Source organism: Ctenopharyngodon idella, chromosome 18 (genome assembly GCF_019924925.1).
Source record: "Ctenopharyngodon idella isolate HZGC_01 chromosome 18, HZGC01, whole genome shotgun sequence".
Lineage (NCBI taxonomy): Eukaryota > Metazoa > Chordata > Actinopteri > Cypriniformes > Xenocyprididae > Ctenopharyngodon > Ctenopharyngodon idella.
Genome location: NC_067237.1, coordinates 23,150,379 through 23,176,710, shown reverse-complemented (window position 1 = coordinate 23,176,710; position 26,332 = coordinate 23,150,379). Strand labels below are relative to the sequence as shown.

The 26,332-nt window shown below is 37.2% G+C and overlaps 1 protein-coding gene across 3 annotated transcripts in view; it reads right to left on the bottom strand.

Annotated features, from left to right (window-relative positions):
• The window catches only part of megf11 (multiple EGF-like-domains 11), a 128,306-nt gene that overhangs the window by 19,276 nt on the left and 82,698 nt on the right, over positions 1 to 26,332 (bottom strand). For all 3 annotated transcript variants that reach the window (XM_051869893.1, XM_051869896.1, XM_051869895.1), the window contains exons 11-16: positions 24,995 to 25,169; positions 18,008 to 18,128; positions 16,761 to 16,924; positions 16,524 to 16,626; positions 8,958 to 9,104; positions 5,187 to 5,321 (exon numbers count right to left, since the gene is read on the bottom strand). In XM_051869893.1, coding sequence (XP_051725853.1) covers positions 5,187 to 5,321; positions 8,958 to 9,104; positions 16,524 to 16,626; positions 16,761 to 16,924; positions 18,008 to 18,128; positions 24,995 to 25,169 — 845 coding nt within the window. The remainder of the gene's footprint in view (positions 1 to 5,186; positions 5,322 to 8,957; positions 9,105 to 16,523; positions 16,627 to 16,760; positions 16,925 to 18,007; positions 18,129 to 24,994; positions 25,170 to 26,332) is intronic.

Sequence of the window (26,332 nt, the reverse complement as noted above, 5' to 3'; positions counted from 1 at the left end):
AGTCATTCTTTCAGTGGTATTCATAGAATATCTATAGGATGCTAACAATGTTTTTATTCCTTACACTGATATTTGTCCACAGTAATGTTTTTGAGTCAAACATTTGCATTCAAATTACAGATCTTTCCGAAATAGCTTTTGCTTTCTCAGTGATGTGAAGGTGAAGTGTGTCAGCACTAAGCAAAATGATTGAAATGATGAAAAAACGAATGATTATTTCTTATACTCTACTGCAGTACCATCCCTGTCTACCACAGTTTTGAAAAGACGAAATGCTCTTCTGCTCACCAAGGCTGCAATTATTTGATTGAAAATACAGTAAAAATAATAATATTGTGAAATATTATTACAAATTTAAGAATAACTATAACAAGTTTTCTCTTTTAATATATTTTAAAACATCATTTATTCAGGAGATGACAAGGAGATGATTTTTGTTTTGTCTTCAGTGTCACATGATCCTTCAGAAATCATTCTATTGTACTGATTTGGAGCTCAAGAAACATTTCTTATTATAAATGTTGAAATCTGTTGTGCTGCTTAAAAGGTTAATTCACCCAAAAATGTAAATTTGGTCATTAATTACTCACCCTCATGTCGTTCCAAACTCGCAAGACCTTCGTTCATCTTTGGAACACAAATTAAGATATTTTTGATAAAATCCGATGGCTCAGTGAGGCCTCCATTTACAGCAAGACAATTAACACTTTCAGATGCCCAGAAAGCTACTAAAGACATATTTAAAACAGTTCATGTGACTACAGTGGTTCAACCTTAATGTTATGAAGCGACGCAAATACTTTTTGTGCACCAAAAAAACAAAATAACAACTTTATTCAACAATATCTAGTGATGGGCGATTTCAAAACACTGTTTCATGAAACTTTGAAGCTTTACGAAACTTTTGTTTCAAATCAGTGGTTCGGAGCATGTATCAAACTGCCAAAGTCAAGTGATTTCAGTAAACGAGGCTTTGTTACGTTATAAGTGTTTCGAAATTTCAATGGTTCACCACTGGGGGGCGTGACTTTGGCAGTTTGATACACGCTCCGAACCACTGATTCGAAACAAAAGATTCGTAAAGCTTCAAAGCTTTTGAAATCGTCCATCACTAGAGATTGTTGAATAAAGTCGTTATTTTGTTTTTTTTGGTGCACAAAATTATTCTCATTGCTTCATAACATTAAGGTTGAACCACTGTAGTCACATGAACTGTTTTAAATATGTCTTTTGTAGCTTTCTGGGCATTTGAAAGTGTTAATTGTCTTGCTGGCGATGCAGGCCTCACTGAGCCATCAGATTTTATCAAAAATATCTTAATTTGTGTTCCGAAGACAAACGAAGGTCTTACGGGTGTGGAACGACATGAGGGTGAGTAATTAATGACAGAATTTTCATTTTTGGGTGAACTAATCCTTTAATATTTTTGTGGAAACATGGTTTATAAATGTCTTTACTGTCACTTTTAATCAATTTAATGCATCCTTGCTTAGTAAAGTATTAATTCAACTTTTGAACAGTTGATCCAGTGATGTTAAATAATATTTTTGACTTGAATAAAAGTAATTTAGAAGAATTTAGGATAATTGTTAAGTGTACTAAAGTACTACAGTTTTCTGAACTTTAAACTTTACTGTAACATCTTGCAATCCACCATTTAAAACTTTTCATAGATCACAGATGTCATGATTTGCGATTTTAAGTTCTGCTGCATGAGTAGTAACTGATGATAAACCAGAGTGACACGTGCAAGAGTGATTGTAAGTCATGAGTCTGTGTGCACTTCAAAGCTGAATCACCCTTCAAACATGTGCTTCTGTCACACGGTCCAATTATCCGTGTTTGCCAGCTTCGCTCGGCACCGTCAAGAATAGGTTCGACTGATGTACTACAAAATTAAAAATACAGCTTGTGTACATTTTTAATAAAATGAATATTTCACCACACTCTGACACTTGCCTCAATTAGAAATTTCAGTTTAGTTTAAAGCCCATCATGTTTTGCACCCCTCTCCCTTCTTGAGTTCACAGCAAGGTAAATAGAATGAGATACGTCCTTTTTCCTCCCTTGTGGAAGACAACATACATGTCTTCAACTTCTCATGAGAGCTGAAATACGGCCACACAACACAATCAGATGTTCCATTTAGATGAATCGTCCATTGAGGTGAAGCTGAAGCTAAATCTTTAAGCCACTGGCTTTTAATAATTATATTTCCACACTCTTCTCATTTTGTGGAAACTCTTTCAACTAACTCAAAGCTTCCTCTTATTAGCTAGTGGCCCCCTCATGTCACGGGCTCCGTTTCATTCCAACTGTGACTAGCTGAAGTTCATTAGTTCGCTTTGAGACGGGTGAACGTGGGCTCAAGACATACGAGGACGCCGACATAAACCAAACTACAAAAAAGTAGGTATGTGGGCTAGCCACGATCCCCCCGAGGCCTGCCTTTCTTCCAGTAATTATGATCTGGACAAATTAAAACAAGCCTTTTCTCGAACCTTCTCCTTCTTCTGCTTTAACATATTAAATATTTATTCACGAGACAGCTCTGAAAGCAATGAAAGTGAATTCTATATATTCATGCTGCCTTTCCTTAATTCATGAAAAGACTGGTTAATTATTATGAGATGGTCTATCTATATTTCATCTGGACGTCTCAGTTGGGTGCTGTGGAGTGGGAAGTGAGTGTTAGGGTTTATTAGTTGGAAATCTGCCTCATTGACCTGAAACTTAACTTAAAATCCCGTAACTATGTCTATATAACAGTCAACACGAAGTCAATATTTATGGCGCTCTTTAGTGTACAAGGATAGCGAGGAGCTTCATTTGAATAACTTCAGAAAAAGTGAAAATCACAGTAGAAAAATGAACCCTTGGAAAAGTAAATCAAGGGCTCAGGGTTTGGCTAATCAACCTCTGCTGGCAGAACTATGACATTTTCATTGTATCTTTTTCCATTGACAGCCATTCAAAAGTTTCCATGCTTTCTGACGAAATAAATTTGTTTTGCAAGCAACATATATATTGCAGATATGTCATTATATTATAGTAGATGTTTTGCAATTAGCAGAAGATGGCAGATTTCAAACTGTGCACTTCTTGGGGTTATGCCTAAGCAGCGCAACTGCCATCGTGATGGATAAGAATGTTAACGGATAGCTCTCTCCAGGTATTATAGACCTCCTAGACGTAAATCTTGAAGCATGAAGTATATTAGTGGAAATTAACAAATTATTGTTTCTACACTGTCTCTGGTTTTCCACAGGAGCTCAACAAAAAAACGGAAACCGGTGATATTGACCTGACTCTTCAGTGTTTGTGTCCCGCTCAGAAGAATGAGCTCAGCAATATTCAGATTTCCTCTGAAGGTTATTTGTCAGAGTGTCAGTGATAATGCCAATTATTTTCAGTACGGCGGAGGCGCAGAGTCAGCGTGGCGTTCTGCGGTTGGGCATGTTGCCAGTGGCAGCACACACACACACACACACACACACACACACAGAATGGCATGAGGTGCCATGCGGGTCGAGTACAGCTCATTTTAGGTGACAGGTAGGCTGAAAGGGGTAAACCGACATTTATGTGCAACATTTATGTATATAAACCAAAAAAGACCCACAAGACCATTTTTACACACCAATCAAAATACATGTAAACAATACATTTTTGGCAGTGTCTACTTAAACTAAGTACAAATAGACAACTTGCTTAAAAGTACACAATTGTAATACATGATTTCATCTACATAACAGTGGATTCTGGTTCACTCTGGTTCATCAGCAGGGGAAGCAGCAACTAGAAGGAAATACCTTTGGTGTGATGCCATTACAGTTTGTGTGAATTGCCTCAAGAAGTGTTACCTGCTTTATATGGTTATGGTTAAAATTTATTCAGACACCTTGAACATTTCATTCATTAATACAGTTTATTCACTATAGTTTAAAAAAATGGTAATAAAATATGACAAGATCTCAGTGTCAGAAAAAAATTAATCTTAATTATGTCAGATAACACTTAAGCAAAACATGGTCAGGTCAAAGTGTCTGAATAATTTTTGGTTCCAAATTTTTATCAATTTTACTGGTGGCCACAAATTAAGAATTAGTTCTCTCATTTTAGTAAATCGTGGCCATGATTTACTAATTCGTTCCCTTGTTTTAAGTAAATCATGCGCATGACATGATAATTAATTCCCTCATTTTACTAAATTGCGTGCACAATATAAAAATTCGCTCCCGCGATCTAGTAAATCATGGCCACATTGTACTAATTTGTTCCCTCGTTTTGATTTAACTAAAACAAGGGGAACAAATTATTATATTGTGTGCACAATTTAGTAAAACAAGGAAACAAATTATTATATTGTGTGCACGATTTAGTAAAATGAGGGAACAAATTATTATATCATGCGCACGATTTACTTAAAATGAGGGAACGAATTAGTGCTGACGTAAGTAAGTCGTGGCCACAATATATATATTTTTTTCCCACATCATGTGCGGGGCTCTGTACATTACAACTAAAAAATAACTTTTTTTTAAATTATAAACACTATACATCCAAGGTAACTCCATAACAGCTACAATTCATCAGTACACTATTGCTGCGAAACAAATTGCTGTAATTTGAGTTTTTACTGATGCTTTCAAGACTATCACTACAAGTTGTTCCCACAAACTAAACAAAACAATATGTTAATCCATGTCAGCCAACTAGATAATGTTACCTTGGTGACAAGTTTAAAACAGCAGAATTTGCAACAACAGTTTTCAATACACAAAAAGTTTTCAAGGCATAATAATTATTGACAGTGACAGTTCCATCAACTGGCCCGAAACACTCCCACATTAGTCCCTGAGAGATGTGCAAAAAATTCCACCAGAACTGCAATTTGTGTGGAAGCAACAAGAATGTGTCAAGTTTTGCAGAAACTGTGTATTTCTGGCACATTATCATGAGAAATGGATACCTTGGTGTATTGATTTAGTTATAGTGAGTTTTCAAATGAACAATACTGTAATTATAGTAAAGATAGTCAGACAGTGGTGTGACTATACTTCTCTCGTACCTCTCTCCATGCAGAACTAGCCTCCAAGGATCTAAGGGGGGTCTATGGGTGAGGAAGAGAGAAAAATAGAGAGAGAAAGCAGAGAAATTGAGGGAGAAGAACGAGAGCTACTTGCCTTGGTTGCAAAGTGAGCCGAAGAAGCCGGCCAGGCACTCACAGTGACCCGTGACGTGGTGGCATGGCCCAGTGCTGTGCACACACTGTGGGCATGACTGGCTGCAGCGGTGCCCATAGAAACCAGGAGGGCAAACTGTCACGGGCAAAGGACAGGAAGTGAAGGGGAGGAACAAAACAGAAAGGATGACAGACATATGGAAGGAAAGATTTAGTGGGAAAGCAAAGAAAGACAAAATAGAAATTAGACACAAATGGAAAATATAAATACACATCCGCATAATCACACACAGGCAGTTACAAAAAATATTTTATAATGCATTGCACAAAGAACATTCATATATCTATTAGAATCTTTAACATTTTTGTCTCGTTACCCAGAAAATAAATAAATAAATGTATTTACTCTACTCTGTAAAAGTTTGGAGTCAGTGTGATTATTTTTTATTTTGACTATTGATTTATTATTATTATATTTATTATTAGAAAAGAAATGTATAATGTTACAAAAGATTTATATTTTAAATGCTTTTCTTTTGAGCTTTCTATTAATCAAAGAATCTTGGAAAAAAAAACATGTTTTTCATACAAATATTAAGCTGTTTTCAATATTGATAATAAATGTTTCTTGAGCAGCAAATCAGCATATTAGAATGATTTCTGAAGAATCATGTGACACTGAAAACTGGAATAATGATGCTGAAAATTCAGCTTTGATCACAGGAATAAATTTGAAATATATTAAAATAGAAAACAGTTCTTTTAAATTGTAATAGTATTTCACAGTATTACTGTTTGTACTATATTTTTGAGCATAAGCGACTTCTTAACAAAACATTAAAAAAACTAGCAGACCCCAAACTTTTAAAAGGTAGTGTAAATAAATATAATTGAGCACTTCATTTAACCATTACAAAAATGTTATCATCTATGGCCAACTGAGATTTGAAACATTCCTCCGGCCCGGGTACTATAGTTTAACCCTAAATCAAGGAGACACTGTCACCTGTAGAACTAATATAGTTAGAAATAATGAGGGGGTTTTGTCGGCCTCATGGTCCGGCTCATTTGTTTCACAGAGCATGAGGGCTCAGTCTGTCTCTGTCACTCAGCTCTGTCCGAGACGGAAGCTTCTGTGGGTCATTTTTCTTCATTAGAGTCTTGATTCGCTTTAATTGCCGTAGCTTTGTGTAATGCAGGAGAGTAGTGTGTGCTGACCTTTCCACCATGGGTGGTGGGCCTTTGTAATTAAGATAATTGTACAACAACGAACAGTGTGGTGAAGATTAATCACATTCCCTTTCCCTTCTCTCTGTAATCTTTGAACACGCACACACACACTTGCACTCACAACTCCTCACTGGGTGAAATCTCATGAAACATGTCTGGATCATTTTTCACCCCAAAATCAAGAGAAATATATAATAATTTATATTTTGCTTAAAGCGTTAGTTTACCCAAAAATGAAAAAAAAAAAAAAAAAATGTCATCAATTACTCACCCTCATGTCATTTCATACCTGTAATACTTTCGTTCATCTTCGAAGCACAAATTAAGATATTTCAATGAAATCTGAGAGATTTCAGTCCCTCCACTGACCGTACACACAACTACAAATTTGCTGCTTCAAGAAGTTTATCCATGTAATTAATCCAATTTATATGGATTAAACTAATCCATATAAATTGAGCGGTTTAGTCCAAATTTTCTGAAGAGACATGATCACTTTATATGATGAACAGATTTAATTTAGGCTTTTATTCACATATAAAAAGTCATGAATGCACACATTAGTTATAGTAAACGGAAGCTCAAGCTGCTTGCTTGACATGTAGTTCTGAAATGATTAGTCGACATTATCGACAAAAAAATTATCAACCTTTTTTTTTTTTTTTTTTGTCGAGTAGTCTTTTGATCTCATATGTCTTATTTGAAGGGCCTGCAATAACGCGGTTTGACCAGTGGGGCGCTGTAGCACAATACTGTAATGCAGTCCTCCTGGATCCAATCCAATAGAAGAAGACACAGCTCTTCGGAGTGCAAAAGAAACCATAAAATGTAAAATGTGGAAAAGTTTAAAATAACTACAAAAAAATAATGCTGTCTTGAAGGGCCACCAACTCTTGTTCATTCAAACTCATGCAATTGACACTGTTCTCACACCACACGTCCATTTTCTCATGCAGTGAAAGATGCATCGCAGATCAAAGAGGACACAGACAGCGCGCTGTCAGATAAGACAGAACAGGTTACTTTTGATATAAAACAAAGTTTCAGCTTTTAAACTGTCAGTTTTACTATGGATTTCAAACATTACATGTGGTTTTGGCAGCACATGAACCTATTATCTCTTCCTCTTTTCTACTTTTACAGCATGAAATACACATGAATGAACATCAAAAAGTATGTTAAAAGATACAGTACAACTTACTGAAATGAATCCATCTCTAATGTAATCACTTAATCAGAGATTCAGAAAGACGTCAATAAAACAGCTTGCAAACAATGTCACAAAAATAATCAACGATTAGTCGATTAATCGTTTCCAATAATCATTAGATTAATTGATTATCAAAATAATCGTTTTTTGCAGCCCTATTGACGTGAGAACCAATGAGGTTCATTCTCGTGTTACGCAGCACATTTGAGCTTCCGCAAGAGCCAATTATTTTTGTTCTCACACATCAAGCAAGTACGATTGAGCTTCTTTATGTGTTCGCTGATCAATGTGTACCGTATATGAGAACAAAAGCCTAAATTCAATCATATAAAGCGATCGAGTCTCTTCAGAAAATTTTGACTAAACCGCTCGATTCATATGGATTTGTTTTACGTTCTCTTTGTGAACTTTTTGAAGTGACAAAGTGGTAGTTGCATGGACTGTCAATGACGAATTTGTTGAATAAAGTCGAATAAAGTCGTTTTTTTTTTTTTGCGCACAAAAAGTATTCTCGTGAACCACTGTATTCACGTTGAATGTTATAACAATGTCTTTATTTCTTTTCTGAAACAAAAACAAACAAACATTTTATTCATATTTTTTCTGTAATGGAGTAACAATTACTATTAAAATAAAAATTTTAATATAATGAGACTCAATGCTAATAATGGAAAAACCCCTCAAAAGTAAAACACCCAGACGCATTAAGGTAATGAAACTTTTTAGATAAACGTATTTATTCATTTTATTTAAAATGTATTTCATAAAAACAAACAGTTAGATAGATAGATATATAGATAGTAACCTGGACATGTTTTTCTGAAATGTACCTGCCTCCTACCATATACAGACTAACTGTTATAGTATTTCCTGTTTGTGATCCTTGAAAATGACCAGCAATCAGTCAGCTTATTTGTTGAGGGCACAGTGTGGTAAAGAGAGACAGCAAGAGCGAGACAGTGTCTTAAGAAGACCCCCCCTGAGAGGTCGAGTAAACACTTCTCCTCATGGAGAGGCTGATGAGAGCCCCACATGGACACTGCATCTCTACAGCAATCCAGGGCTGAAGTGATTAAGATGTGTGTGATTAAAGATTTGCTCACACATGTTCATGACTCTTCACTAAATGCTTCCCTCTTCAACCGTCCCCACTCCACTCCCGGAGGGTCAGCGTCTGGATGTAACAGTCGTGACCCCCTCTCATTCCCACCAGTTGTTTATCGTCTTGTTTGAAGTGTGTTCAAATCAAACACTTATGTGACAAGCTTTGAGAAGGTGACACTGTGTAAAGAGTGTCATTGGAAGGAGAAAGGAAGTTGAGAAGAAGCTTACTTCTTTTGCAGGAAGTCCCACGGTAGCCAGGAGCGCACACGCAGGTTCCGTCTTCAGGAGAGCAGGAGCCTCCATTCTGGCACGAGCAGGTCATGGAGCAGTTAGGCCCCCAGAAGCCTTGAGGGCAGATGCTGTCACAGTGGATGCCTGTTTAAAGAATGAGGAAAGTATCACTGTTTGTTTTCCATGTGCTTCCATATTTAGTATCACAGCAGAAAAATAAATTTGTTGAAATAAACAAAAGCAAAATAAATCAAATGCTTGTTGGAAAAAGAGACATGTACGAGGGGGAATGCCTGAACCTTAAGGGTACTGCTTTTATGATAAGCTAGTATAACATTTTCTATTGGGACAGCAACAGAGTACCGAGCAGTCTTCTCTGAGAGCAAAGTCCTGGTTTCAAAAGCTTGGGGTGTGTGTAAGTTCAGGCATCTCTTGGCCGCAGCACTGGGCCGCTCTGTGCTGTGCTCTGTATGTATTTTTGATCAGACTGGGCCTCCCTGCCAGTGCAGAGTGTTCATTAACAGGGCCAAGTCCCTCGAGTGGTTGAACCTCCTCTCCCATTCTCTTTCAGCTGGTTTGTGTATAGAGTTCCACTAGGGACATGCTCAAGTACACATACGCACAAATATATAAAGAAGAGACCTACTATATTGTTTCAAAGTGTTGTAATGTAATGACATTATCTGGTCATATTGGGGTTACAACACAAACAGGAAAACAACAAGGCACATGGACACACACTCTCACAAACAAGCCTACCACAGAAAAAAAAGCTAAATACATTATATAAAACTGATAATAATAATAATAATAATAATAATAATAAACAAAATTTATAAAATATAAATATATGACATAGAGCAGACTGATCTTCAATAAATAGATTCATATTACAAATATATGACTGTTTATTCTGTACATACACAGAATAAACTAATATTTTTATAATATGAATTTATTGGACACCAGTGTGTATATATACAGAAAAATATAAATATTAATAAGTAAATGTTACTGTAAATAAAGATACAGATTCATATTATAAATATATTAAGTTACATTTACTAATATTAGTAATCAGAATAAACAACTATATATTATACGTAAGCAGTAAGGTACAAGAGGCTATGCGACGCTTTGCGTCGTGCCTAACAACGCTCTTCAGCCGTGACTTATTCACGATACAGCACTAGCCTCGAGTACCTTATTGCTTTTATAAAACCGTTACCACACAATACAAATATTAAAGCAAAAAATATGTATCAATGCAACTTTCATGAAGTAAACTTTCAATAAAAGCCTTCAATAAAAAGCCAATAATAATCCCTGACCGTGAACAGCAACAGAAGTTACATTATTATGCCATTAGATGGCGGCAAAGACTGTCTTTATGAGTGTGTCAGTCAGTAGCGAAGACTTTTACATTGAAAAGACGGAACTGTTGTGAGCACGGAACAAGACGCAACTGACAAATGCTTTGACTAGCACTGTCAGTCACGGGAAAACCTCTTAACTGTTAAAAGGACAAGATATTGCAGCAGACATTTAAACATATTTTTTATTATGAACATAGAACATATGAGTTTACGTTGCTAAGAGTGATTGCTAAGGGTGTTGTATAGTGATACACAGAACCGTTGGGTGAAGCGGTCATAGCCGTGTTTTATCGTGAATAAAACACAGCTATTGACCAATCAGAATCAAGGACAGGAACCGTTTTATAAAATTATATATATATATATATATATACATTTATTATATGAATCTCTTTATGAATATGAATTGAATTTGCATATTTATTCAGGTCATTGGGTAGCACTTTATTTTACAGTCCTCTTCCACATGTACATACTATGTACTTATTACAGTAATTACAAAAACTGGGTAATAACTGGGTACTAACCCCGAACCTAACCTTAATCCATGTAGTTACCTTATTACCCAGTATTTTCTTAGGTAAGTACAATGTAAGTACATACTGTAAAATAAAGTGCAACCGGTCACTGTAGTGTCAATAAAGACTGATTTGCAGTCTCCACAGTTTTAATCATGTTACAATTCATGTCACAATTCATTTAAGTTCGTAATCTTATTAATTTCTACCACTTTCAGTTCAGTAACCACATGGAGCAGAGCTTAGTGAAGTGAACTATTGTTTATTTTGTGACTATTAATATTCCTAACTATAAATAGATATATTTATTCAATACTGGTGTTGCCGCTGCCATTCTAAAAGCAATTAGCACTTGTGGTAAAGCACCACAATGATTTTTAATCACGGTTATGCCTAAGTACACCATTTACCTTTAATAAAATCAGTGTAATGCTCAGCCTCGAGTGGCTTACTGCTTTAATAATACAACTTAAATAAATTAGCATCTATATATTTCACACTCCATAAGCAAGATGGCATAGAAGGGAGAAATGATGTGCACATACATACATATTCTCAAACACATCCTTTCAAGCTGCAGCCCAGGAACCTCATTTGCAATTTCCTTTGACAGAGACTTTTCTGAGCGAGTGGCACGGCCCATTAAAATGAAATTAGTCCCAGGTCTTTGAATTAGACCAGGTCTAAACTTCAGGGACAGGCATCATAAGTCCACCTCTGTGGCAGAACAGAGAGGTGGCCGGATGGGGGGCAACAGGGATGTGCGATTAAGACAAGCCCAGCCACCGCACATCAAAAGAGGGGCGAGTCTGTTTGAGCTTCTGCTGGGCTGGGTGGAAAAAAGTCCTGCACTTCCTTTATTGTCAGCAATGAATGAGAATAGAAGAGTGCCCTGAAAGCCTAATAGTGACAAAAAGAGGGGCTTTTGAGCAGAGTGAGGGAGAAGAAAGAGGAGAAGTGACTGTCTGCATATGAGACTTTTCTAGTAGAGAAATGCTAGGGGGACCAGCAGCCAATTAATGAGCGAAGAGCAAGTACCATCATACACCATCACTTTCCACCACACTTTCCATGTTAAGTGGACACATGAGCGCACATGCCTGCACACGTAATGCAAGGGTTTCTGCAGGACACTCTGTGTTATACCCACAATCCTTCAGTCTAGAGCCCCTGGAGCTCCTAATATTGCATGTCCATCTTTCTTTGCTTTTTCAGTCTACCTCTCTCCTGGTTATTTCGTCTCTTTCTCTTCCTCCTTCCATTAGACACGCACAGTTTTATTGAAAGTGACCATTTAATTCCCGTCTCACACATCCCTGTCTTTCTCTCTTTTGATAAAACACAATTTCAGCTTGCCTGTCCTTGGGCTATCTTTCGCTACGTTTTATACCTCTGTTCTGTAGTCATTCTTTTTCTTTGTATCACAAAAATCTTCCAGCTGCTGCTCTTCAAGACTTTCTCTGTACTTCCTCACCTTACTGCTTGATAATTGAAGAGGTCATATACTCTTTGTGATAAATGTATTTATATATGATATTATTATGTTTTTTTTGTATTTTTTTCCACAACCATTTTTATCCTCTTTCTGGTCCTTAGAATTAAACAGTAAGGCTTTTTAAAAAAAAAAAAAACTTTGAGACTTCTTCTATGTAAATGATTTAGTAACTATAATTTTTTGGCCAATTTCCGTGACCTTTCCAGTATGTGATTATTGGGTAAGGATTCGTAACAATCATTTTGATTCAGGCGATTTTCTAATGAATCATTCTATTTAGCGATTTAATGAAAATAACCAAATTAAACATTACTACGCTTGAAAGTTTTGATCTACACAAGAGTAATATTTAGCCAATGAAGTATTTCACAGCAGAGAAAAGCTTAAAGGATTAGTTCACCCAAAAATGAAAATTGTCATTAATTACTTACCCTTATGTTGTTCCAAACCCGTAAGACCTTCGTTCATCTTCGGAACAAAAATTAAGATATTTTTGATGAAATCCGATGGCTCAGTGAGGCCTCCATTGCAGGATAATTAACATTTTCAGATGCCCAGAAAGCTACTAAAGACATATTTAAAACAGTTCATGTGACTACAGTGATTCAACCTTAATGTTATGAAGCGACGAGAATACGAGTCACGCCCCCCAGTGGTGAACCACTGAAATTTCGAAACAATTATGACGTAATGAAGCCCCGTTTACTGAAATCACCTGACTTTAGCAGTTTGATACACGCTCCGAAACCACTGATTCGAAACAAAAGATTCGTAAAGCTTCGAAGCTTCATGAAGCAGTGTTTAGAAATCACCAATCACTAGATATTGTTGAATAAAGTCATTATTTTGTTTTTTTGGTGCACAAAAAGTATTCTCGTCGCTTCATAACATTAAGGTTGAACCACTGTAGTCACATGAACTGGTTCAAATATGTCTTTAGTAGCTTTCTGGGCATCTGAAAGTGTTAATTGTCTTGCTGGCAATGGAGGCCTCACTGGATTTTATCAAAAATATCTTAATTTGTGTTCCGAAGATGAACAAAGGTTTTACAGGTTTGGAACGACATGAGGGTGAGTACTTATTGCTCCGCAATTTCAATAAATGGTTAACTTTTGATAAAAGTTTTGAGAGATACAGTTACAGATTTCATAATGCAAACTCTTATTTCAAAAATCAAGTAAAATTTAATATGACCTATTTAAATGAACAGCCTCAAAAACCCATTTATGACTCTGTGTGAGATTCCTTATCATATGTTCTGTTGCAAACTCTTGCTCTCACTCCATCTCATGTGTAGCTTATTCTCTTAAAGTCTTAGACCTGACGCTATCTTCTCACATATGTATGTCTAGCTCTGCCTCTCTCGATAGCTTCCATAAATCACTGCTCTGCATAGTCTCTTTGTTCAGATGCTCGCAGTCTCGGAGGCCTATTTGCACCCTGGTGACTCCATTAGGCCTGGCAGATGGCGGAGACCTGGGCAGGATACAGAGCGTGAGATTTCTGCGTAGCTGGCTCCTTCTTGCAGATAATGAAAGCCACATCATTTCCCAATACACATGGCCAGAATTTGGAGACCTGAACGGAGAGAGTTATGGAAGGCCTACAGGCAAAGGCACATCTACCAATTCAACCTGCTCCTTTTCTCTTGTTGTATAACATGTTCACATGCTACTGTACTGCTGAAGAACTTGTAAACACAGCCCTTCTGTGATATTAGAAACACAGTGCTGAGACCACTGCAGCAGAAGGTGTAAGCACAGTGTGAAAGCCGTATAAGCGAGCCACAGAATGACTGCTTCATTCTGGGTCAGTGCAATCTAATTAGGTAACATGTTCAGCAACAGTTATTATAAATGCTTCATGCTTTGAGAGATCTCATATTAATCTGCCTGCAGGCTGTGTCCTGTGATAACATCTTTTGGAGCCATGGTGCAGAATAATCTGAACAACATACACACACATATGTAAAATTAGTTTAATTTAAACATACAACATTGACAGGAGCTGACGTAAAAAATGTGCTATTGCTTTACTATTGAAATAAAATGAGATTTCATATGTTTTCATAATTTTCAAAAAATATAATGCATTTCCCCCTGGATGAAGGCAGTTCTTTCCTGATTACAAAGACAACTTTGATTTCATTATTTCTGGATTACTTTAAAAGATAAAATAGATTAATACTGCAATATTTATTGGAAATGCCATTATTATAACAATAAACTGCAGCAGATGTTTCTGGGTGGATATTTGTCTCATGAAGACATACTGTGGTATCTTGAGAGACCTCAATATCTTAAAAATTCTGCCAGCTGACTCTTATAATGATTAGCAGTGATATGACTAGTAGTAGTAAGTCTGTTTCACACAGCTTGTGAAGGAAGTGCTGCAGCGTAACTGTAACAGCAGGCTCTCATTGTGCTTTCACACTGACTGTGTTTCTGCAGCGTAACAACTGCAGCTCTATACAGAAAGTAAAGTCATTTCTGGGTAACCACACTTTGAGTATTTCCTATAAAACAGCCATGATATATAAAATAACTGATATTTAGTACTTCATCATGTTGAAAATCATCATGAGATCTAATTTACATGAGGAGAGGGGTCACATTTACCTTCAAATGGAGGTAATTAATTAACATGGAGCAAAACCCAAACCTCAAAGTGTAGCTATAAACTAAAGTGTGTACATGAGTGTTCAAGGTTGGTAAGATTTTTTTTTTTTAAAATGTTTTTGAAACAAGTCTCTTCATTAATTTGATCAAAAATACAGTAAAAGCAGTACTACTGTGAAATTTTAAATTATATAATATAATAGTGATTTGGTGCTCAATAAACATTTCTTATTATTATCAATGTTAAAAACAGTTGGGCTGCTTAATATTTTTATGGAAACTGTAATACTTTTTTTTTTTTTTTTTTACAATTCTTATTTGAGTCTTATTTAATTTATTTGAAATATAATTTTTTTGTAACAATGTAAAAGGCTTTACTGTCACTTTTGATCAATTTAATGTGTCCTATGTGTCTGTCAATGTGCGTTTAAATTGCATCAAGAGAGGTGTATTGTATTCAATTATTTTGATAGAGGGAAACAAGATACATTTCTAGTTTCAGTGTTATTTGTTCTTTAGACATTCTTCTTTAAACACAATAACTATCAGCTGTTTAAAAAGTTACCTACATTTGTTTCTTGACCATCGAAAATGGGTAAAATTCAACAATTTGGACATGGAGTCACATTGGGGTGCCAATATCTATGGGACTGAACTATATAGGGCCTTAAAAATGAAGATTCCAAAAGAAAAGTTTATTAAGAATGAGACTCTAGAAGGATATTAAGATATCTTGAATACTTTTAGAGTTACAGGCATGACAACTTTGGAAAAGGACTATTTATGGCACTCAGACAGGAATGTTCTATGCAAGTGAGCTGATAGAAAAAAATGAGATACATTTCTAGTTTTAACATTATTTGTTCTTTAGATATTCCTCTTTAAAAGAAAAAAGTATCAGCTGTATACAAAGTATCCCACATTTGGTTTTTGACCACTGAAAATGTGTACAATTTTCAGCCAAATTAACATGCCCATATCTCTGGGATCGAACCATCGAGGGCCTTTAAAATAAAGATACCAAAAGGAAAGTTTGTTTAAAATCAGAATCTGAAAAGATATCTTTAATACTTCTTGAGTTACAGGCATTCAAAATTGAGGCAAAAAAACACAATAAGTGCTTTTTGCCATTTTTGAACTGTCACTGTTGGCATATAATGAAACAAAGATTGCTAAAGTCAACAGATTTTACTAGTAGACCTACCAATCTCTGTGTAAAAATAAAATAACGATGCTGCCATCTTTCTAAAATCATTTTTACACCTCTGTAAACTGGCTCCAAATCTCAAGTGAAAATTGTTGTTTTGACCCCCCCTCTACAAAATAGTGGATAACTCACTAAACATTCATCTGTGCCATTAAATTTTTTTGGCTTTCGTCACTATTTATGGTTGTCTTTCTAAACAAAAAAATATTAACAAAATCAAATATTTGAGCCGGGGAAGTTTTTTGGAAATTCGGTTGATTTGACACAGATAACCCACCAGCATTTATGTTGCGCCATAAAAGCCTATTTTAACAAGTCAATGTGATTATGTCACTGGTCTCACACTCACCTGTCCATCCTGGCAGACAGCGACAGAATCCACTCACAGGGTCACATCCATCAGCGTGGTTACAGTCACAACGCTCGCGACACTCCAGCCCGTATGTGCCATCCTGAATAACCACACACACAAACCATCTTGCTAAGCATAAACTGCCCTGTCATGACAAATATTTATAAATCAAATGGCCAGTCTTGCTAGCCTCTGGCAGAGAGACAATGGAACCAGTCCCGGGAAGATACTCACAGGGCATGACTGTTGGCAGCGTTCCCCTCTCCAGCCTGAAGAACAGGTACAGGAGCCATCGATTGGGTCACAAGCTGCACCATTGGCACACAAACAAGTCCGGTTACAGCTCAAACCCCACGTCCCGCTGGAGCACAGGATTGAGCACTCGACACCTTGCCAACCTATAAAGCAGAGAGAAATGGTACAGACATTTGTTAATTTATTAATTCAAACTCAACCATTGGTTCCTTCACTTGTTTATTTGTCAAAACAGACATTCTCTTTCGGAGTTCTATCCAAATAAACCTTCTCTGGTTTATACCAAAGTTCAATTAATAGAGCGGGAAGAAGGGGAAGTGAGGTCACATCTTGTCAGAAGCCAGAGAATTCTTGTCTCCCTTGGCTCACACTGCAAAGCAGTCAATGAGTGGAATATATGCATGGCTTGAGGTCAACATAAGAGCAGAGTGGGATAGGCAGAGAAGTTGTGTAGCACACTGGGGTTCTGCATTATGAATGGGATGAGGGTTTTTAAAGGTACTGTCTCTAATGAGCTTCCTCCCAAACTGAAGGGACCTGAGCGAATACTCTTCTGGTGCAAGCTCTTCAGGATGAGTCCATGTTTATGCAACAATGAGGGCTGTCCCACAGGTACGGTTAGCTGCGGTCAGCCAAACGCTGAGTGCTCACAGGGCTCTTGTGGATTCACACTGAATTTTGTATGCTTTTACAGCCTAAAAAGGCCATATGTGTATGTAAGTGCGAAGTGGTTATGCATCCTTTGAAAGTGACCTGGAGGGACTTTGGATCCTTTGATATTGAAACACCAGTTTTTTTTCATAATGACAGAGATGGATATATGGAGAACGGATGGGGATACACTATTTTTTGGGAGTGTCTGATGATGTGTGATGTCCAGAAAGTGTTTGGGGTATAATGGGCTTGTTAGGTATGCTGAATTTCAATTTATAGACAGGGTTAATTCTCTAAACAATGACGTCTGTTTTAGAGGGAATTGGAAAATGATTAATTAGTCCTAGAATAATCAATTGTAAAGCTTACAACTTTTCCTTACTATTTGATTGCATATATTGATTGCATATTGATTTATTTGTACAGGTCAATTTATAATCTTGTTATCAGTTTGGTTTTGAAAACCCACAATCTCGCATGGTTTTCTCACTATTCATTTCTATAAGAGAAATGAGGGAATAAGAATTAAGGAAGAAGGAGAGCACATTATTATGTATGAAGGTATGCCGTACCTTCTTTACAGATGCAGGAGCCATCGATTGGTGAGCAGGACGCCTGGTTGTGGCAGTGGCAGGTGGAAGTGCAGTTAGTACCGTATAGCCCAGGTGGGCAGGTTTGGGAACAGTCATCTCCCTGAAAAACACACACAGCGGAGTTGCTGAACAACACACTAAATATACATTTATACAAATAAATAAAGTACAGTACATTATAATGTCCATATTACATTTTCAAATAATTACTATTGCTCATACAATAGTTTTTAACTTAATAACTTAACTTGTCCACACATGCATGACGCCCCAAATTGCGTGGCCTTGTGAGGAAATGTGCACTATTACCAAAGTCCCTTTAAGACAAGTCATTTCACTCGCCGGCCATCTTTGAAACGCCTCTTGGGCATGCAAGTGCAGCTCCTATCTCTTTGAATAGGGGAAACATCAAATTTTCCAAAGCTGTTCGCCAAACGTTCGATTAGATTTCATATTTGAAATCACCAATGAAATCTGACAACAACTGTCTCATAAATTTTGTTTCTAAATGCTCAAATCATGACAAAAAACGGCATTTTTCAGGCTGGATCAAGCTAATGCACATGCGCGGTCCTAAGCGTGTGTCTCTATAGGAAGCGCGCGTCTGACTGTTTCTATAGGAACCGGAGCTTCTAACGGCAGCTGCAGTGATGCGATGACTTTACCAATCAGCGATTGGCTCTTATTTAGAAGGCGGGATTTATTCCGCCATATTGCGCGTTGCGCTTTCTCCTATTCATAACAATACGAATTCACCGTCTTTCTACATATAAAGTCTTTTTTAAAGTCAGCATACCAATGCCCTGGCAACCACCTACAACAATGTAGCAGCTGCATAGCAACGTGCTAAACCCAGAATGCCTTATTATCCAGAAGCCACTTAGCAACACCCAATCTATCACGTACCACAACCTAGCAATATGCAATATGCTAAAACCACCCACCTTAGAAAACACCTAGAAATGACTTAGCGACCACCCAGAACACCCTACAAATGGATAAAAATGTGCAAAACCACCCAGAACATACATAGCAATGCCCTGGCATCTACTAACAAAACCCTAGCATTGTGGCAGCGAGTTTTGCTCAAGCAGGCACACATTTCTTTCAGAAAATGTAAGATTCTAGTTATTTGAATTTTTCTGTACTTATGTAACTTTACACTTTAACATGAGAAATGTGTTGTGAAGTGTGACTCTAAATCCCATCTGAGGATTCCGTAAAACTTCCAACAGGAAATTTCCTGCAAAACATTCTCTGCAACAAGGCAGCATATGAGTAAGATACAATTTCAAGCGAGTAGAAAGGTAGAGAGCACATTTGCACAGCAGAAAACCTGAAGTCCATGTGTAGCTTGTGTCCTTGTTGGTATCACACAGAGTGTGGCAGCGGATGCTCAGAGCTCAGTGTTAAAGGCCCGCTTTCCCCAGCTGCATTTAATGAGCTGACAGCCCCTGGCCCACGGCACCTCTGTCCATCCCCCAGAAAACCATTGCTGATGACTGACAGACACTGTGTTCTTAAACCCTGTTCCCCAGCCAAACAACACCAGCACAATCTCTGCGCTTTACCAGGCTTAGCAGGGGAGTCGCCTGTATCCCAGCGCAGGTCATCACCGGTGTCTTCTTGCCTCATCCCTGGCTCTGACTGACAGCTGACAAAATGATTTAGACTCCCAATTAGTGGGGTAATGGCAGTGTGCCGTGCGCCTCCTGCCTCCGTCTCCCCGGTGCCGGGGATTGAGCAGCAAAGGACCCGCTCTCTCATTATCATCTGGAACTAGGTCTAAGAGGAAGGCAAGATAAGATATGCCACAGGACGCCATGGGCACCAAGAGGAACTGACTCTCGCTCTCTCTATATATGTTTTGTTTCTCCCCTCTCTTTCAATCTCTCATCATTTATCTCGCTCGCTCACTTTGATACAATCATCTCCAATATTTTTTCTTACTCCCACTCTTTTCTTTCTTGTATGCTCTCTCTTTCTTTTTGGTTCCATCTCTCCCACGTTCCCCCATTGTATTCCCCATTTCAAATATTCTACCTCTCCATCTGCTTCGCTCGTCCATCCACTCCCCACATGAAAAGCTTACATCTGTGGATTAATTTTTCATCAATCTACGTGCAGTTATCTTTGTTCCGCTCAAAAGTGACAGCAAGCAGACTGCTAACAATGGCAGTTCTGTTCAGCGGAAAAAGACTTAAAACTATCGGTGCAGGCAGACGAATATGGGGCGAGAAAGTTAGTTTGTTCGACTTTTCAGCAGACCTGCAATTTACTGGTGAATGGGTTGGAGGTAAAAGAGTCTCTGGCTCACAAATGACCACAGGGATTTATTGAGACCCGTGAATGCTCCAGATTACACTGACACAGGCCTGAGAGCACTCATTCAACTGGGTGACTAAACTCCTCTAAAAGCAGGCTAAAGCAGGACTTAAGTTTTGAAGCTAAATATTCACTTTATAATAACATTAGCAAAGATCAGTAGTACATTCAAAGAGCTATGTCTTCAAGGTTTGATTGGTACATTTTCATATCCAGTGGGGTCCAAAAGTCTGAGACCATATTGAAAATGTGGGATAATTCTCAAATCATGCTGGATAACAACATGACAATATCTTAAATTCATCTAATTTTTTCAGTTACAATCTGCATTAATAGACCACTTATAGTGGTCATTCATACAATAACTAAATGTGTTATGGTAATGACTGTTATTTTGGTAATGAACATTATTTTAAAGCGTTAAAAAAATTCCTACTAGTGCATCTGTGCATTCTAGTGAAGTGTCATGAAAGCACTCATGAATGTGGCATGTGCGCTTTCAATGTGGTACTACCAGCACATTTGGTCCCTCATTTACCCACCTGCGTTCTCTCCAGTACCAGCAGCACAAGCATATATGTTCCTTTCCCACCCCTATAAATATCACTCTCTCAGAACTCTATGGATGAGAGTTTTGGTGGCCATTACCCCTATTATTTTCAACCAGACTGCGGTCAAATTGTTAACCTTTGCTGTTCTATAGGTCCAAATGGAAGAGCTGGCCTGGAAATAAATTATTGTGTCCCAATTCCATTGCATCTCGGTCAGACGCCTTGGCCAAAGCTCCTCGAGCAGTGTTTAATAGAACTGGCAGCAGGCCCCTCAAATCTAACACAAAGAGCAGGTGGTGAAAATGAAGATACAGTCTGTGCCTCCGCCTGCTAGTTCAAATCGCTGTAGTAGCTCTGCCACAGGACACAGCAACAGGCCAAGGCTGGAGTTGGCTAGAGCCTCTGGTACTGAGTTTGTCTTAATCATCACTGCCGTTCCAGTCTTTACCTGCGGCACTGTCTTTATTTTATCTGTTTTGCAATATTTTCATTATTTCTGAATGCAGCAAGGATGAAATCAGTTCAGCGGTGGGGAATATACTTTAAATTGTAGCTTTCCATGCTATATGCTACTTAAAACAAATTGAAGCTACCAAAAATGTATTACCTACATTGCCTACACCATTCAAAAGTTTGGGGTCTGTAATTTTTTAAACATTTTTTAATGTTTTTAAAAGTCTCTTATGCTTACTATTTACAGTAAAACAGTCTTAGGCTGCATTTACAGTAAAACTGTAATATTGTGAAATAGTATTACAATTAAAAATTAAAGCTGCAAGCAGTGATGAAAGGGCCCTCGCACCCGGGCTCACCGCCACCCGTTGGCCTTAGGAAAACAGTGAACAGTGGGCGACATGCATGTAAGCGAGTAAATACAGTTGAAATATAGCAAAGTCATTTTGATGTGCCACACTTCCTTCTGCCAACAGGTGGCACTTTGACTATTACTGAATATTGCCATGTAGATGTCTTCAGGCCAGGACTATTATCAATCATGTGAAGTTTGGAGCAGATCGACATTGTTTGTCTGAGTTACAACAACTTCCTATTTCGTGGCAATAATTGCATACTTTAGCACTTAGCCAAGTGTTGCATGATTTAATGTGTTTCTAGTATGTTTGGTACTTCATGGCATATTTAAATGTGTTTCTGGGAGTGAATTACAGTGCAAAGCATGCCATTTCCTGTTGTCAGCAGGTGGCGCTATGACTAACTGAATATTGGCATAGAGATGTCTTCAGGCCAGAACTCTTATCAAACATGTGAAGTTTGGGGCAGATCGGACACTGAATGTATGCAAGGTATGAGTTACAACAGCTTCCTCCTTCATGGTGAAACATCCGAATTTGTCAGGCCGCCACAGACACGCCCTTCAGTGAAAACTCAAGATCTTCGCAATGTAACATTGCTAAGGCCTTAAGATTGGACTGACCAAATATTATGTTGATCTGATTCAATCTCTAGGAGTTAATCACAGTGTAAAACGTCATTTCCTGTTGCCAGCAGGTGGTGCTATGACTGTAACTGAATATTGGCATATAGATGTCTGTGAAGTTTGGGGCAGATCGGACACTGCATGCCTGAGTTACAACAACTCCCTGTTTCATGGCGAAACATTGAACTTTGTCAGGCCACCACAAACACGCCCTTCAGCGAAAACTCAAGATCTTCGCAATTTAACGTCGCAAAGGCCTTTAGATTAGACTGATCAAATATGACGTTTTTCTTATTAAAGCTCTAGGAGGAGTTCGTTAAAGTACAACGTCTGGAAATGGCAAAAAGAAGAATGGAGAAAAAGAAGAATTGACTGAGCAAATACACCACCTCACACCACCGGTGCTCGGGCCCTAATGACTGTTTTCCATTGTAACTATTAGTGATGTTGAAAACAATTGTGCTGCTTAATATTTTGTAGAAATCCATATAAAAAATTTCAGGATTCTTTGATGAATAGAAAGTTCAAAAGAACAGCATTTATTTGAAATAAATATTTTGTAACATTAGAAATGTCTTTACTGTCACTTTTTTTGATCAATTTAATGCATCCTTGCTGAATAAAAGTATTCATTTGTTTTTTTTTAAAAAAATCTTACTGACCCCAAACTTTTGAATGATAATGTGCCAGACGCAGAAAACATTATTTACAATCAGCAGTATTTATCTGCCCTTACAAAAAATAAGTATATTTCAAGTTCATTTTATTTAGTATACTTAAGTTCAAGTATATTTTTAAATATACTTTATGTATCAAGTACACTAATATCAATGTAGTATACTTGTAAGTGTACTATTTCAATACTACTTGGGACTAAATTGGACCTTTTTAGTTTATAAAAGTATACTTTTAAGTATACTTCAAGTGTAACAGTAGTAAACTTTGAGTACACAACTAGTTTACAAGTACGGTTTTCATTTCTACAAGTGAACTTAAAAGTATACTGATAATTTACTAGCAATACTTGCAGCATTTTTTAGTTTATGAAAGTACACTTTGAAGTATACTCTCAGTAAACTACTAGTTTAGTAGTTATACACTGCAAGTATACTTGTATGTTTTCTTTAAGTGAAACTTAACATCATACTTATAGTTTACTATTTATGTTATTTTTGCACTTTAAGTATGCTACAGCGTTCCTATTTATGTATTAATTTTTATATTTGAAATATACCTTTAACTGTACTTTAAGTAGATTTGAAGTAAACTCCTATGTACGCTACCAGTGGACTATACAAAAAGTTACATAATCAGGGTCTGCTTCATTTTTGGGTGAACTATCCTTTTAATATAGTCACTATGTCAAAAACAGTGGAAAAAAAGAACAATATTTCACTTTGCTGAACGTGCTAGTTACTTCCAAACAATTGTTTTGGTTTCTCTCAGTTCTCTAACTCGAACTAGCTCTGAAGAAGAGTATGTTTGCTTCTCCAGATGTACAGGAGTGTAAGAAATACTATGACACATTCAGTAAAAAAAAAAAAATCTGTTCCATCTGTTTTAACATCTCTGTAAAATAAATTCAGGTCACTCATATATGATCATCTCTCTCAGTTTCTCTCAAGCTCTTTCCTTGCATCTTATCACTTTCATTTTAGAATCCCCTTTGTTCATCAGAGAGCAGATTTTGAGCCTTGTGCGACCAACTGGATAACAAAACATTTAGTTATTTATGTCATATAAAATCTTGCCTGGAAATCACACTTTGGAGTCCTTGTACCTAATGCTTCATTCTGCTTTTGGCAAGGTCTTTGTGTTAAGTCTAAACCTGCTGTGTAATAAGACATGAGCATTGTGAAAGTAGCATTACTGAACTTAGAGACTCTCACCTTGTTCCCAGCCTCCCTGCAGGAGGCGATGTGTTTATGTGTTTTTGTGTGTGTGTGTGTGAGAGAGAGAGAGACCACTATAGAGATCATTTTCAAAGCAATAAACTGTATTCGCTGACACTTCTGCTTTAAGTATGAAGGCACAAAAACTTTTCAAAGAAAGATCAAGGGAAGTGCTGACTAGAAATGTTCTCTGAAAGGTGCTTCCAGTTTACACTTAAAATCCACAATCATAAACCTTTATTATATAATTATGAATTCTGCCACCTTCATATGTCATATCTATGGCCCTGTTTAGACTTATTATCTCACAAGTGGTGAGCCAAGACACATTGTTTGCACCTGTGTCACAAATGTGTGTCCTGCGACCATTTGTTATCTGATTTTGAAGAGAGGGTCACTGTTTTTGGAATATAAACTACTGTTGTTTTTTTTTTTTTTTAAAGCAGAATGTAATCAACTATTAAAATCCTTTTTTTTTTTTTAGTGCAGTGGTTGATTGACAGGTTGGTAGGCAGTCTATAGCCATTGTCCAGGACGTATTAGTGTTAACGCTACTAATGAGAGGTTTGAGTGATTTTAATGCCAGATGTATAGGGGCCTATATGTCTTGGCAATTGAAAAAAGACCATCCTTTAATTCAAAACATTAGCAGCTGTAACAATCAATGCTCAGCAGTCAATTTCAGGTGACAATATTTTAGCATGGCAAGATTTACTAGTATTTAATGACTGTAGACAATGATAAATGATAAACATGGACTCACTGTGTAGCCTGGGGCACAGATACAGGCCCCAGTGAGACCGTGGCAGTCTGCTCCATTAGCACACTGGCACGGCACACTACATCCTTCTCCATAGTAACCCGGGGGACAGGTCTCATTGCAGTATAGACCCGTCCATCCCGCTGTACACGAGCATTCACCTGTCAGGGGGTGGCAGCTGAAAAAGAGAAAGACAGATAGATATTTAGGTACAAATATGCCTAAAGACACGCTGTGTATACGGCATCTAAACAGAAACACTTTGGTTTCCAGAACAAGGGAGCCAAATCTGAGAACTAAAACCATTGAGTTAATCCATCCTGGTGTCTGTGAGCTCCACTCAGATAAATGGGGTGTCCTTTCTCTCCTTCATGTAGTAATGAGCCCCAGTGTCTCAGGGCCTAATCTGCCCATACCAGGCATTAACATTGCATTAGCCAGGAAGAAATAATGAATGAAGCACAGGTCGCGATAAAGAGCAAGTGCTATGCTACTGTTGAAAGGTGTTCAAATTTTTCCTTGCAAGTCAAATGAAGTCAAATGGACTCAAATGGAGCTCTTTACTCACCCATGGCTCCAGAGGTTAACTCGAGAGGAGTTGGCTGGAAAAGTGATGATTGTAGGACTGAAGGTAGGGGACTCCACAAAGATGTATTGTTTGTGTGAAATAACTTAGCTGAATTGATATTTGTTAAGTGTGAGTTTGCTGTTTAGCTGTGGATTTTAGTAAAAGTAATGATATACACATATAATGATTTAATCATGTCCCCTGAGCAATACTTTCTGCATTGAATACATAGACCAACTTTTTAAAAATGGCACAGAAGAAATGCAAAATGCGTCACTGACAAATGATATGGAAACAAAACAAAACAAACAGTAATTTAACTTGTAAATTATCTGTTTGTAATGTCTATATTATGATTTACTTATCTGTTACAATAATAAAAGTGGCTTTTCTCTCTCTCACACACACACACACACACACACACACACACACACACATATATATATATATATATATATATATATGTATATCTAGGGCTGTCAAATGAGTTAAAAATGAATGGAATTAATTGCATAATATGCTTATTAATAAAATTAATCGCATAAACAAACACACACACACTTGTATATATGTATATGTGTGTGTGTATGTGTTTGTGCGCGTGTGTGTGCAATTAATTTTCTTAATAAGCATATTATACAATTAATTCCATTCATTTTTTAACTCAATTGGTTTTTAGAGTAATAAATTAATAGTGTATTTTGCTTTCCGAAAAAACAAAGCGCATTGTAGGGATTCACCAATACTACACTAATTAAATTACTGCATAATTA